Source organism: Ovis aries, chromosome 3 (genome assembly GCF_016772045.2).
Source record: "Ovis aries strain OAR_USU_Benz2616 breed Rambouillet chromosome 3, ARS-UI_Ramb_v3.0, whole genome shotgun sequence".
NCBI lineage: Eukaryota > Metazoa > Chordata > Mammalia > Artiodactyla > Bovidae > Ovis > Ovis aries.
The window spans coordinates 154,732,988-154,748,502 of record NC_056056.1 but is presented as its reverse complement, the minus strand read 5'-3'; the positions used below and the strand labels follow the sequence as shown (position 1 = coordinate 154,748,502).

The 15,515-nt window shown below is 35.7% G+C and overlaps 1 protein-coding gene across 1 annotated transcript in view; it reads left to right on the top strand.

Moving 5' to 3' along the window:
* The window catches only part of LEMD3 (LEM domain containing 3), a 71,574-nt gene that overhangs the window by 35,141 nt on the left and 20,918 nt on the right, over positions 1-15,515 (top strand). Inside the window, exons 2-4 of the mRNA XM_027967483.2 lie at positions 967-1,004; positions 5,060-5,126; positions 7,663-7,730. Coding sequence (XP_027823284.1) covers positions 967-1,004; positions 5,060-5,126; positions 7,663-7,730 — 173 coding nt within the window. The remainder of the gene's footprint in view (positions 1-966; positions 1,005-5,059; positions 5,127-7,662; positions 7,731-15,515) is intronic.

Genomic DNA, 15,515 nt, shown 5'->3' with positions numbered 1-15,515 from the left:
AAGCATCTCAGAAAGGAAACCTGGTCAGTGTGAACAACTTTGTAGGCTCAATTAGTCCTAGTTGTGTCCTGACTTACAGAGATCCAGGTATCTGAAAGCTTTGAATATTTTTGCATATAATTTTAAAGTAGAGGGTAAGGAGGAGATTCTAAATAATAACTAGAAAAGTACTATATGATATTCAGCCATAAACTTGTTTGAATCTTTTGTGGAAGGATGGATGTAGGGAGGTTGAATGGAAAATGGTAAATCCTTTCTTTATAATATTTATTAGAAAAAAGTTGTTTAATATTGATACCTAATTCTTAGCTATTTTGATGTGTGTGTATGTTTCTTGACACTTTTCCAGATGTTAGCAAGGACTAGGCAGGTTTGTCTTTTAATCATTGCAAGTAAGAATTCTAAATGAATTACTCAGCTTTAAAGCATCTTGCATATTTCCTCTAGTAGTAACTGACTTTTATATTTTGAAGAGAAACCAAGTTAAGGAGCCAAAATGGAGTCACTAATAGTAATGATCATAGGTAACATGTATTAAGTGTTTGACACTGTATCAAGCATTTTATATGATTTATCTCATTTAATCCTAACAACTGTATAAAGTAGGTGTCATTACATCCTTCCCTTATAGAAGAGGAAACTACAACTTAAGAGTGGCTAAGTAGATAGTAGTTCAAGGTCACGTTGCTAGCAAGCAGTGGAGCTAGGACTGGAACCAAGTCTGAGACCAGAGCACCTACTGTTAATTATTATAGAGCAAACTACAAAATCATAGTGAGAATGGTAAATATAGTAAGTCTGAAAAATTAGTTCTCTAACCTTTGTTATCATCAATTTGTTTATATTTTCTTTACATATTTATATTCAGTTTTAGCAGAGTACGTCTTAGCATTTCTGAGGGCTTGGTTAGGGGGATTCTTATTCTTAAATGATACTAACAGTTCTCTCTTTTTCTTTCCTTGATAGTAAAAAACCCCTTTGATGAAACATTTGGAAACATACAAGTAAGTAAAAAATCTTAATACTGATACTTTGTTATGTTTTTTATGATAAAAGTATTAGGATGAATATCAACTGACAGTAGGAATTTTAAAGGTTCTTTTATGCTGAGGCAATAAATTTTCTTATTTTTGAGTATTCCTTTTCTATAATATAATTAAATCTGACACAGATTTTCTCCAAAGAGCAGAACTGTTTATCATTTAAAGATAAAAGCCAATCGCAAAGTAAAATGGCAGTGGCATGTCATCTGGGGATCTGATCTTAGCCTTTAAAGTGTGTGTGTGTTTTCTTCGTTGTTGGATACTCTAGCAGATTTTGCTCTTCTTTTGTTCTCTTTGGATTTTTTGCTCATTGGCAGGCCTTTTTAACTGTCAGGAAGCAAAGGATTTAGTTAGAGTCTTATGCAACCTATTTATGATTCCTTTTCTTTTTAAAGGATTTATAATATTAATTTTAACCTAAGTGTTATGTGGAAATATTTTTCATTTGCCCATCATCATTATAAGCAATACAAAGGTTGTGATATTTAAGTTTATATCATAATACACAATTAGTTTTTTTGTTTGTTTGTTTTATTGTTATAGGAACTGACAGTAATATAGATAGACCTGTATGGAAAACATTGTTGTGCTAAAGGATATGTGATAATGTGAAGTCAGATCCATAGATTGTAACTTTAGATTGTTAGTATTGATTATTTTCAGTAGTATTTTATTGTGACAGTACTTAATTTTTTTTTAAAGTTGACTTGATCAGTTATGATATTAACACTGCTATGGCATCGTAGTTTAAATTTGCAGTATATACTCACTGAACATTGAAAATGCAAGACTTTATTTTCTTCTGCATAATTTTCCACTTGGAGGAACCTGAAGTTCCTAACCTCTGAATAATAGTAATAATTATAATGAATATAATGGCTAGTCACCTATATTAAGTGTTTATTCTGTGCGAGACACTGTGCTAAGTAATTAAAATCCATTATTATCATTTAATTAAGGACTTGATACAAATACAGAAAATATCCTTGAGACAGTTGGATGAGATAGAGAGGGGAATATTTCAAGGTGACACTATATGAGACAATTTGGTGGAGTCACCCTATAGTTTGACTTTCCCTCCTACGAATCAGAATGATTAAGAGAATGAGATTTGCTTCAGAGAATGATTTATATGACTAAAAGAAAAATCTGGAGCTTACCAAAATACACAAGTAGAAGGTAGCTATTAATACTTCAAATTTAAAATTATTTTTGCTAATGAAAGGTTAGTTTTGAAAGCTTACTTTAAATATGGATTTGTTTGTAGATCTTTAACTTGTTTTCAGGGTGATCAGTAGACATATTTCAAGCCAAGAATTAGAAGAGAGTTTGAAAAGCAGAATGGAAGAAGTTTATAATGAAACTATAAGCCAAGATAAGTTTCTCTAAGAAAGTAACTTTGGAATTTAATATACAGACCTTTCAGGTTTACCTATAGTTTAGCATAATGGTGCTAAAGATTATTGAACCAAAGCCTTTCTACTCTTCAAAGTTGATTTGTTTCCATTAATAAAATATTCCATGAAAACTATTTAGATCATAATTTAGTTGATCATTTGGATGGCACTTGACACCCTTGTAGTAATATAGATGGTCATTTTGAATGAGTTGCCACTGGAAAAATAATTCTTGAAAAAATTACAGTTGAGATTTTGGGGTGTTTAAATTCTTTGTATGAGACTATAATAGCATATATGTTATCCAGTATGAGATCCAGTTATGTATGATTAAGTTTTGTTATTTTTTCTACTTGTCTAGTCCAGTGTTAACAGATGTGAATAAAAATATGACATTTATTCCCAGGCCTGTGATGTTCATTAAAGATATAATCACAGAGGACAGTTGTCGAATATTTGGCTTTAGTTTTGATTTTGAAAGGGGTATGGGGAGGGGCATAATCAAGACATGTAAAACAGAAAGGAAATCAGTCTCTTTCCCAGATAAGGGAGGAAAGAGACTGAAAATGCTCAGCTATTTTAGTACCAAAGCTTAGTCAGATTTTCCTTGGTTTTATATATCAAGTCTAATCTACGCAATCAGTGGGATACCTCATCTTATTATATTGAACATATTTATTAAAAGTGATTTTGTGGTTTAATCTATCACAGATGCATAGCTTTCAGAATTGTGTATTTCAGTCCCTGCAGTTACTTTTTGATGTCTGATTTTTACAGTTTGGATGTTTAATCTTATTTGATAAGGACTGACTTGATTCAGAATCTGATTGAGATAGAGTTGAGGGGGTGAAAAAGCAAATGGGAAAAGCAAGTAGTTTGCTGCTTGCTACTTGGAAAGCAAGTAATGCTGAAGGATTGTCACCTATCTCTGTCTCTATCAACCGTCTCACATAAAACCAGGGACTCTGCTAGTAGGATTGTGGCGCCTCTGATGAATTTTCTTCTTCCTCCTGTCACTCATTGAAGCTTCATTGACAAAAGTATGCCATGCATAGTATGCAAACTTGTCTCTTCTGTCCTTGAACATACAGCGTGAAAATAAATGGGTGTCACTGCATGTCATTGGGCATATGAACTTTACTTTCCTAGCTTTTTATATCCTGTATGAATTTGTTCCTGGTCACATTTACGCAATAATCCTATTTTGTCAGAAACTTCAGGAGAAAGGAAATCATAAAGATATAACCCCTCATGAATCATGCATTTATTTCAAATAGTTTGATAAGCTGTTCTTACCCTCCTCCATTGTTTATATCTATCTATGTTAATTGTGATTACTTTTAAATTGAGGTCTCATTGCTTTAGCCTTCTTGAGAGGGTGCTTAGGTGTTGCAGGAGTCTATACTCTGGTTTCCTTTCATATGGTCAAAATAATATTCCTGACACACATTTCTGTTTAACTTTTCTTCTCCTAAATGTTCAGGATGAAGTCAAACTCTTTGTCTTGGTATCTAGGGCTCTCTAGCTATTGATTCCAAACTACTTTTCTAGGAGTTTGCTGAGTCAAAGTTGGCTACTGGTTATGTAAGAAATATAACCAAAGCATTTATGCTTTCAGGCCTATGCTGTGCCTTCTGCTTGGAATGCTGGTCAATTCTATTCTTTCTGTGAAGCCTAGTTCAGATATTCCCTCTTCCATAAATGGATCTTTCCACCCCTCTGTCTTCTGTATTTGCATTGTACTTTGTTTGCAACTATAACATTTAGTATGTTTTTTGCCCTTAAGAACAGGAATCATCTTGTTGGTGTGGATTCTTCGTGTTTCTGAGAACAGTTCTTAACTCCCAGTTGTGGTTGTTCAGTCACTCAATTGTGTCTAACTCTTTGCTACCCCATAGACTGCAGCATGCCAGGCTTCCCTGTCCTTCACCATCTCCTGGAGCTTGCTCAAACTCACGTCTGTTGAGTTGGTGATCCATCCAACCATCTCGTCCTCTGTCTCCCTCTTCTCCTGCCTCCAATCTTTCTCAGCATCAGGGTCTTTTCCAGTGAACTGGCTCTTTATGTTAGGTGGCCAAAGTATTGGAGATTCAGCTTCAGCGTCAGTCCTTCCAGTGAATATTCAGGGTTGTAAATACTTATTAAATGTTTCTTTCACTTTAATGGTTCATAAACGTATGCACAGCCACTTTGGGAGCCTCGGAGTGGTTTGAGGGTTAATCAAAAATGTCAGGTTGGTTGACATTATGTGGTTATCAGGTTAAAACAAAACATGAAGAAAACAGTCAATATGCATAAGTATGCATTGTATAGAGGGGAATTGGGAGCATTGCTTTGATGGTGGGGGGAGTTTGCTATGTAGGAGACCTTTTCTGGCACCAAGGTTAGTACAATATCGCAATCATCCTCAAGAAAGTAGAATATTTAGATAGTTTAGATTCTTAGATTAAGGTTTCTTTAAAATATGGTAGCCATTGGTTAAATATGAATTTGCCTTTTATATTATGTAGCTTCTATGATTGTTAAATTTATTTACTATTTTTCTTTTCAAACAGATTATTATTTGGTGCATTTTCCCTTAAGATCAGATGTTTTATAATGTTTGTCTTTTAAATTTAGGAAAGTGAGAAAAATCTTATGATGAACACTTTATACAAGCTTCATGATCGATTGGCACAGCTTGCAGGTAATTGTCTCAACATTCATAGTATGTAAAAATGTTTTGAAAATTAATTTGTATATGTAGCATGTGATATCAGTAGAAATGGTTTTTCCTAAGTTCAGTGTTGTTATGTTACGTACATGTGGATATTTTCTCTTTAGAAGTTTTTATTCCCTGTAGGGAATGGGTTTTTATTTGTATAGATTTGTTTAATCAAGGCCTTTATCCTGCCTGACATATGTGTATGATGAAATATAGATATATACTGTATTATATAAGTTATCACTTTTTTATTGCACTGATAGTAACAGAATTCTGAAAGCTTGTATATCAATTGAATTGAGTAAGCAACAAATTAACTAAAATCATAGATCTAATATAAAAGTACAGATTTTCTTTTTGTGAAGGTATAGGTGTCATTTCTTTGGATAAAGTAAATAGATTACAGAATTTCTTTCTCCTGACACGTTGCATTTTCCTCATATTCTGCTGTAAATAAGTCTGAAAATTCTCAGGTATGCAGCATATCTGCAATTAGAACAAGAGAAGTGAATTGGCATCAAGTTTAGCATCTCTAAGCTATAGTAGCTACCTTGTCTTTATTATCTTTTAAGTTGTTTCACTTATTTTACATATAATCTGAAAGAAGAGACTTTAGATTCTCTTCCTATAAATAGTTACAAGGAAAGAAAAATGTAATTTTACAAACTTTTGTATGTAGTAAGTCCTTTTGTAGAAATTTGTACAAGCTAAGTAGGTAAATGTGGAGAAGGCAATGGCACCCCACTCCAGAACTCTTGCCTGGAAAATCCTATGGATGGAGGAGCCTGGTGGGCTGCAGTCCATGGGGTCGCTAAGAGTCGGACACGACTGAGCGACTTCACTTTCACTTTTCACTTTCATGCATTGGAGAAGGAAATGGCAACCCACTCCAGTGTTCTTGCCTGGAGAATCCCAGGGACGGGGGAGCCTGGTGAGCTGCTGTCTATGGGGTCGCACAGTCGGAGACGACTGAAGCGACTTAGCAGCAGCAGCAGTAGGTAAATGTGGAACTTCTCTAGTCCAGTAGATGCATTTAGAAGCCAGATAGTTCCCCATCCTCTCACCAAGGTTTTTTTTTGGGTGGAGGAAGTTAGTTCTTTAATTCTGGTCAGTGTTTTTGGCTAATAATTCTGTGTATATCACTAAAAGCTTTTTTTGCATTGACTGATGGACTGTTAACATACATATGTTGCAAACTAATGACATTAATTTGATAGCTGTAGCACCCAGAAAGAGAGTATATAATCTACATGGAATTCCTGATATTGCTCCTATAATACAAGCTTCTACAGTTGTCTCTATAGCAGTTTTTTATGAAGTGTGTTAGATCACCATACTCTGGAGTGCTTTAAAAGATACAGATTCCTTCCTATAGAGCAGGGGTCTGCAAACTTTTTATCTGTAAAGGGGCCAGATAGTAAATTTTTAGGCTTTGTGGGCTAGACTGTCTCTGTCACAGCTACTCAGTTCTGCTGTTAGGGCATGAAAGCAGGCATAGATAATACATAAATAAATGAGTGTGGCTGTGTTCCAATAAAACTTCACTTATAAAAACTGGTGGTAGGCCACAGTTGGTCTTTGGGTTTGCCAGCCCTTGCTATAGATCTGTAGAATCAGATCTCTGAGGATAGATTATAAAGTTTGAAGACTTTTTTGGGTTCATCTAATAGGTATTCTCATTTTACAACTATGACCATTAAAATCTGGAACAAAATTTATAAAGTTGGAATATGGTTGCTTTTATGATAAAAAAAAATTTGCCAAAAGTTTTAACTATTATACTTTTATGTTAAAAAAGTTTTTTTTAAGTACTTGAAAGAAATAGTAGGAGAAACAAAATTGAAGTTCACTGTAAGGATAATTGATATCTCATAACCATCGAGAGCCTGGTGGGTGAATAAAGGTTTGGATCCTCTTAAAAATAGCTGTGAGAAAAGGAAAATGTAGTCTTCCAAACTTTTGTATGTAGTACACCTGATTATAGCTAGATGCTTCTATCTAATTTCCTTGTTGATCTGTGTTATAATATTTTAAGTTTTGCACACGCCTTGCTAAAAGTAGGCTTAGTAATACTCTAAAATGGACATTTTAATTCAGATTTACTTGAGTCTTGAATTATTAGCTTTAGTAATAGATGTACAAGTTAGTACAATGAATTTTCCCCCTTGAAAAATACATCTATAGAGGACTTTCTTTGCACCAAGACCTATGAATAGGCATCAGTGAGCACTACTTGGTTCTTACCCCTGGCTAACAGTTTCATTAAGAATATAAAAGGAAGGTATGTTTCTATGTAGATTGAAATGCATATAAAAGTTGTGGTTAATGTAAAAATACTTGTTTACATTGCCTATTGGAAGTTTTTTCTAGACAATATAAGAGTGTTTGTCTTCTTTCTTTACTGATTATAATAATACAATCTATAATTGTGTATTTTATAAAACTGTTTTGATTAATTATATTTGTTTTTTTTGTTTAACATAGTACTGATTCAAAATTAATATGCTAATCTTTCCAGGAGATCATGAATGTGGCAGTTCTAGTCAGAGAACACTTTCTGTCCAAGAGGCAGCTGCATATTTGAAAGTAAGCAGTGAAATTAGAATTTTAATAGCTCTATTCTTAAAGTTAATATAAACTATTACAATTTATATTTATCATCTGATGCATTTGATTACTTTTACTGTTAAAAGTTTGGGCCTGCTGTTTGGTGTAATGTGACCAGCAGAATTACTCAGCTGTTTTAAAGTACTCTATTATGAGAGAATGCACAGTAGTTTGGAAAGGGTACAAACACCATTGGTGAGAAAGAAATTGAGATAGGTAAGTAGTACATAAGAAAGCAGGTAAACATCTAACCATTGTCATTTATTTCAGTCCTTCTGCCCTGCGATAATTCCATTTCATGGTTCTAAGAGAACTTGCAGATATATTTTTCTGTATGACTGTGAATAATGTTTAGGAAATCTTAAATGAAAGGAAAAGTACTAGAAGGTTAAGATGGAGAAGTGTCACTCTGATTGCTAAAGAGGGGAGAGTGGATTTTGAAAATCATACTAGGGAGCTTAATGTTAGTCCAGTTCCATAAAGATGTGAATACTTGCAGATGGAAATACTAATCCCTAAAAGTTGGCATCCATTCATTGAGAACAGGTCATGTCATACAAACTTCACTGTAATTGTGGTAAAAAAACACATAATATGAAATCTACCATAAAGTGCGCAGAATTGTTGACTGTGTCCATGTCGTTGTGCAGCAGATCTCTCAGACTTCCTCATCTTGCATTACTGAGTCTGTGCACCCATCACACAGCAACTCCCCCCTTCCTTCTCCTAGTCCCCAGTCACCACCATGCCGCTTTCTGCTTCTATGAGCTTGACCGTGGTAGATACCTCATGTAAGTGGGATCATGCAGTATTTGTCTTTCTGTAACTGGCTAATGTCGTTTAACACAATGCCCTCGAGGTCCATTCATGTTGTAATAGATGGCAGAATTTCTTTTTTTTTTTTAAAGTTGAAAAATACTCTACCGTATATACCCCACATTTTCTGTATCCATTGATGTGTTGGTGGGCATTTAGCTGTTTCCACTTCTTGACTATTGTGAATAATACTGCAGTGAACATTGGAGTGCAAATATCTCTTAGATCGTGTTTTCAAAAGTGAGATTGCTGGAACATGTAATAATTTTATTTTATTTTTTTTATTAACTTCCATACTGATTTTGTTAGTGGCTGCACCATTTTACATTCCCACCAACTGTATACAATGTGCGTGTGTGCTCACTCTGTTGTGTCCGACTTTTTACAACCCCATGGACGGTAGCCTGCCAGGCTCCTCTGTCCATGGGATTCTCTCGGCAAGAATACTGGAGTGGGGTGCCATGTCCTCCTCCAGGAGATCTTCCCAACCCAGGGATTGAACCTGCATCTCTTACATCTTTTGCATTGACAGGTGGATATTCTTTGCCACTAGCACCACCTTGGAAGCCCACAGTTTACAAGGATTCCCTTTTCTCCATATCCTTGAATACTTCTGTTTTCTTTTGGTTTTGGTTTGTTTTTTTTAATAACGGCCATCCTAACAGGTGTAAAGTGATATCTCACAGTGGTTTTGATTTGCATTTCTCTGATTAGTGATGTCAAGCATCTTTTCATATACCTGTTGAAGTTCCTTATTTATTTTTGGATATTAACCCTTATCAGATGGTTTGTAAATGTTTTCTCCCATTCCACAAATTGCGTTTACACCCTGTTGATTGTTTCCTTTGCTGTGCAGAAGCATTTTAGTTTGATGTAGTCCCACTGTCTCCTTTTGCTTTGGTTACCTGTGCTTTCAGTGGCATATCCAGAAAATCATTGTCAAATCATAATTTAAAAATCATTACTAAGACCAATGTCATAAAGTATTTCCCTGAATTTTCTTCTAAAAGTTTTATAGTTTCATGTCTTATGTTTAAGTCTTCACTCCATTTTGAGTTGATTTTTGTGTAGTGTATGGTAAGGTTTCAGTTTCATTCATTTACATGTGGAAATCAGTTTTCTCAGTACTGTTTTTTGAAGAAACTATCCTTTTCCCATTGTGTGTTCTTAGCACGCTTGTTGAAATCAGTTGACCATCAACGTGAGTGTGTCTCCATTTTATTCCATTGGTCTATATGTCTTGATGCCAGCACCATATTGTTTGATTACTGTAACTTTATGATATGCTTTGAAATCAGAAATATGGGGCCTCCACTTTTGTTGTTCTTGCTTAATATTATTTTGGCTATTTGGGATTCTTTGTAGGTCCATATGAATTATAGTATTGATCTTTCTGGAAAAAAAAACTTAACTGCTACTGAAATTTTGATGGGAATTGCATTGAATCTGTAGATTGCTTTTGGTAGTATGAAAGAATGAATGAAGTCGCTCAGTCGTGTCCAACTCTTTGCAACCCCATGGGCTGTAGCCTACCAGGCTCCTCTGTCCATGGGATTTTTCAGGCAATAGTACTGGAGTGGATTGCCATTTCCTTCTCCAGCAGATCTTCCCAACCCAGGGATCGAACCTGGGTCTACCGCATTGTAGACAGACTCTTTACCGTCTGAGCCACCAGGGAAGTCATTTTGGTAGTATGGACATTTTAATTAAGTCTTCCAGTTCACGAACCCAGGATGCCTTTTCATTTATTTGTGTCTTGAAATTTATTTTGGCAGTGCTCTGTAGTTTTTAGTGTGTAAGTCTGTTACCTTTTAGATAATGTTGATTCCTAAGTATTTTATTCTTTTTGATGCTTTTTGTAGATGAGATTTTTAAATTTTCTGGTTGTTCATTTTTATGTATAGAAATGCAGCTTCTTTTTGTATTTTTTTTTTCAGTCCCACACCCTTGCTGAATTTACTTAAGTTCTAACTTTTTTTTTTTGATGGAGTCTTTAGAGTCTTCTATGTATACAATCATGTTATCTGCAAACAGATAAAATTTTACTTCTTCATTTCAAATTTGTATGCCATTTATTTTCTTTTCTCACCTAACTGCTCTACTCTATTGAATAGAAATGACAACAGTGGACATCTTTGCCTTATTCCTGGTCTCCAAGGAAAAACCTCAGTTTTTCATGATTAAAATTATGTTAGTCATGAGCTTTTCATATATGGGCTTTAATGTTTTGCAGTAATTTGCTTCTCTTCCTAGTCTATCATGTGTTTTTAATCATTTAAGGTGTTGAATTTTGTCAAATGCTCTTTCTGTATTTATTGAAATTATTATATGATTTTTCCTTCTGTTAATGTGATGTATTACATTGATTGGCTTTTGTGTGTTTGTCCTTTCATTCTTGGAATAAATCCCACTTTTGATCCTTTTAATATGCTATTTAATTCACTTTGCTAATATTTTGTTGAGGATTTGTGTCTATATTCATCAGGGATTTGGTCTGTATTTCCGTTCTTGAAGCATCTTTGATGTCAGAGTAATGGTGGCCTCATAAAATGAGTGTGAAAGTGTTCCCTGTTAAGTTTTTTGGAGGACTTTGAGAAGGCTTAATGTTAATTTTTTTAAAAATACTTGGCAAAATTCTCCAGAGAAGCCATTGAATCCCAAACTTTTCTTTGTTGGGAGGCTTTTGGTTACTGATTCAGTTTCTGTATTAGTTATAGGTACATTCAGATTTTTTATTTGTTATTTAGTCTTGATAGGTTATATGTTTCTAGGAATTTATCCATTTTTTTCTATTATCTAGTTTGTTGACAAATAATTTTGCATAGTAGTCTTTTAAAATCTTTTGTATTTCTCTGACATCAATCTTAAAAATCTCTTTGATTTCTCTTAAAAAAAAATTTTTGGGGGGGTGCCCTTTGCTGGGTCTTCGTTGCTCTGCGTGCTTTTCTCTAGTTGCAGCGAGCAGGACCTGCACTCTAGTTTTGGTGTACATGGCTTCTCATTGCAGTGGCTTCTCATTGCAGAGTGGGCTTCAGTAGTTGCAGCACAAGGGCGCAGTAGTTGTGGTCCACTGGCTTGGTTGCTCTGCAGATACAGGATCTCCCTGATTCAGAGACTGAACCGGTGTGTGTCTCCCGCACTGGCAGATGCATAAGGCCCCTTCCTCTTTCATTTCTGATTTTGTTTGAGTCTTCTTTCTTTTTTTATTAACTAAGGGTTTGTCAATTTCGCTTATCTTTTAAAAAACCACAACTTTGTTTTGTTGGGTTTTTTTTTCCTTCTATTTCCTATTTTGTTTTTGCTCTAATTCCTATTTCCTTCTGCTAACTTTGGGCTTAATTTATTCTTTTTCTAGTTCTCTGAGGTGTAGAGATGGGTTATTTGAGATCTTTCTTTTTTAATGTAGGCATTTACCATTGTGAAATTCTCTGTTAGAACTGCTTTTGCTGTATCCCATAAGAAGCTATTGGGTTTCTTACATCTGAATGTCCATTTCTTTCCACAGATTGAAAAGTTTGGGTTATTATTTCTTCAAATAAACTTTCTGCTCCTTTCACTCTTCTCCTTCTGGGACTTCCATAATGTGTGTATTGGTCCAGTTAATGATGTTCCAGAAGTCCCTTAAGCTTTCTTCACTCTTCTTCATTCTCTTTTCTTCCTCCGACTGGATAACTTTAAATGACTTATCTTTTAGTTCCTTGATTCTTTGTTCTGATGGATTTAAGACCGCTGTTGAACCCATGCTGTGAATTTTTCAATTCAGTTATTGTATTCTTCAGCTCCAGAGTTCCTGTTGGTTCTTTTTAGTATTTTCTCTCTCTTGATATTCTCATTTTACTTATATGTTGTTTTCCTGAGCTCAGTGAGCATCTTTATGCCAGTTTATTATGAAATTTTTATTGGATAATTCATATACCTCAGTTTTTTTAGGGTCGGTTTCTGGAGATTTATTTTGTTGTTTTAGTTGGGCCGTGTTTCCTCATTTCTTTTTGTGTGTCTTGCTACTTTGTTTTGGGATATTCCTTTTGAAAACACAGCTACATCTCCCAGTCTTTAAGAACTGCCTTCATGCAGGGAAAGACCTTTACCGGTGAGCTCAGATATGCTGGGGTCTCCTCAAATCTTTATTGTGGACTTGTGGGTGTATATTCCCAACTAGAGAGGTTTTACAGGTTTCTTTTTTTTTTTAATAGTTCCACTATATATTACAATTATTTTTTAAGTACATAAATTTTTAGTTGGAGTTTCAGTATCAAACTCTCAAAAGTTAATAACAGAATGAGTAGACAGAAAAGTAGAAGGGTATAGTAGATCTAGAAAGCACTATGAACCAATTCAACATAATTAAGATTTATATAATTTTCACACAACAGTGGGATACAAATTCTATTCAGGTTCCCATAGATTATAAATCAGGAGACACTGGAACATATCCAAGAATGTAAAACAAAGTATAAAAATTTCATGGTCTGAATGTATTGAAATACAGAATCTGTTCTCTTATCACTGTGGAATTAAGTTAGAAATCTATCAAAAGATATTTGAAAATAACCCATATAGCAGCAGCAGCAGCACGTATTTTCAAGTGCAATGTGACATATACCAAGAGAAATCTTTGACTTAGCCATTGAAAGCCTTGATAAAGTTAGAAGACTTAAAAAGTGCAGAGGGTGATTGCAGAGAAGAGAACATTTAAATGAGAAGTTAATATCAGAATAAGAAATTAATACCAAAGATACTTTAAAAATCCCATGTATTTGGTAATGTCCACTTTTAAATGATGGATGTATCTAAGGAGCCATAACAAGAAAAGAGTTGTGTCTGACTCTTTGCAACCCCCATGGACTATAGCTTGCCACACTTCTCTGTCCACAGGATTCTCCAGTCAAGAATAGTAGAGTGGGTAGCCATTTCCTTCTCCAGGGGATCTTTCCGACCCAGGGATCAAACACAGGTCTCCTGCTTTGCAGACGGATTCTTTACCATCTGAACCACAGGGAAGCCCCACATCAAGGAAAATTAGAAAATATGCATGACAGAATAAAAGTGAAAAGAGATTTTATCAGAATTTGTTGCATGCAGCTGAAGCTGCTCAGTGCAGCTGAATACAGTGTGGGATCTTGAATGAAGTATGAAAACAAATAATAGGCACTAATATAAAATTTTATGAAATTTGAACAAAATCTTTTTATAGGAGCTTATAGTCTCTTGCTCCCTCCAGTGCCTGTCTGCTGTACTGCGGGTCCTCTGGAGCAACAGCAAGCTGTCCAGCTCCTTTTTATTTTCAGCAACTCCCAGGCATCTAGCTTATGGCAGGTCTCGGTATTTTGAAACAGGTAATACAGAAACCAGTCCTTTGGGTAGCTCCCTGAGAAACTGAAACATTGGACACACGTTCCAGCTCTTTCCCTCCTCAGGGAGAAATGAGGAGTTAGGGGTTTTCTAACACTTATTTTGCACTGAGCTGCAGGCAGGGTCAGTGGCAAGTGAGTGTGTGCTAGTTCATGGCCCTTGTTCTTGGTGGTCCCCAGCCTGGTGCCCTTTGACCTATTAGTGCTTAGATTCAAGCACGACAGAACCCCATCCTTCTACTACTGCTAAGTCACTTCAGTCGTGTCCGACTCTGTGCGACCCCATAGGCGGCTGCCTACCAGGCTCCCCCGTCCCTGGGATTCTCCAGGCAAGAACACTGGAGTGGGTTGCTGTTTCCTCCTCCAGTGCACGAAAGTGAAAAATGAAAGGGAAGTCGCTCTGTGTCCCTCAGCGACCCCATGGACTGTAGCCTACCAGGCTTCTCCCTCCATGGGATTTTTCCAGGCAAGAGTACTGGAGTGGGGTGCTATTGCCTTCTCCGCCCATCCCTCTGGTGGCCCCCCAAAATTCTGAACATTTAGACAGTTACTCCAGTCTTCTATTTCCCTGCTCAAGGAGAAGACAGGAATTGGGAATTTTCTCTCCATCACATTATGCTGTACCAGGGGCAGGGGCTCCAGTGAGTGTGTTACAAATTTTCCTACTTTCATGCAGCTGGTTTTGTACTTCTTTGGGATGCAAGAACCTCTTAACTGGTTTCTGGGTTTCTTATCATACAAAGGGAATTAATCTGTGTGCTGTTGAATTTGTGTCTCTAGCAGGGAAGGAGGATCAGGGCCTTCCTATTCAGCTGTTTCGCTGACGTCACCCCCTCTTTTTTGTTTTTAGATTCAGAATATTGTATTGTTCTAAAGCTTTCAGCAAGGTTTTGGTGGCAATCTCCCATGATATGCTTGTCAAAAAAGAGAAATATGGACTCAGTTTTTAACTTAATTTGTAACTTACATGTAGATACACAAAAGATGTTAAGACAATATAATATGATGAGGAGTAGATGTTGATTCAAATTGTAGCACTGGCATGTAGAAGCTTTGTGTCTTGGTAAAGTCCCTTTACTTCTCTGTACCTGTGTCTCAGTGTAAAAGTGGGACTTTTTAATGACTATCAGAGTTGTTAGGAGAACTTAAGTGAAAGTATAAAGTACCTAGTTCAGTTCCTGATGGTTATACTAACTTCCAATAAAATTAATTTCTTTTTTTGTGTGTTTCCTAACTAAACCAGTGTGATTCTGGAGAGAGTTTTCTTTAACATGCTGCAGATTTTGTCTGTCAGCCGTGTTCTCTCCTTCATCTTCAATTGTGGCCTAGATGACAACATTAATGGCAGGTAAACTTGTGGAGAGTGTAGTAGCTAATAGTTTGGATAACTGAAGGATCAGGATTCAAAAAGGTCTAAATAAGAAGGGCTTATAATTACAAGGCTCTGTCTTAAAGAATAGAAGAATTGCTAGATGAATTATTCAGGTGAAGGCAAAGATAGGATTGGATTGAGTAGGCAAAGGGAACATAGAGTCAAATAGTCCAGGAAAAGGGCAGAACATATGGGAGTCCAAAGCCAGCAAGTGAAAGTGTTTTT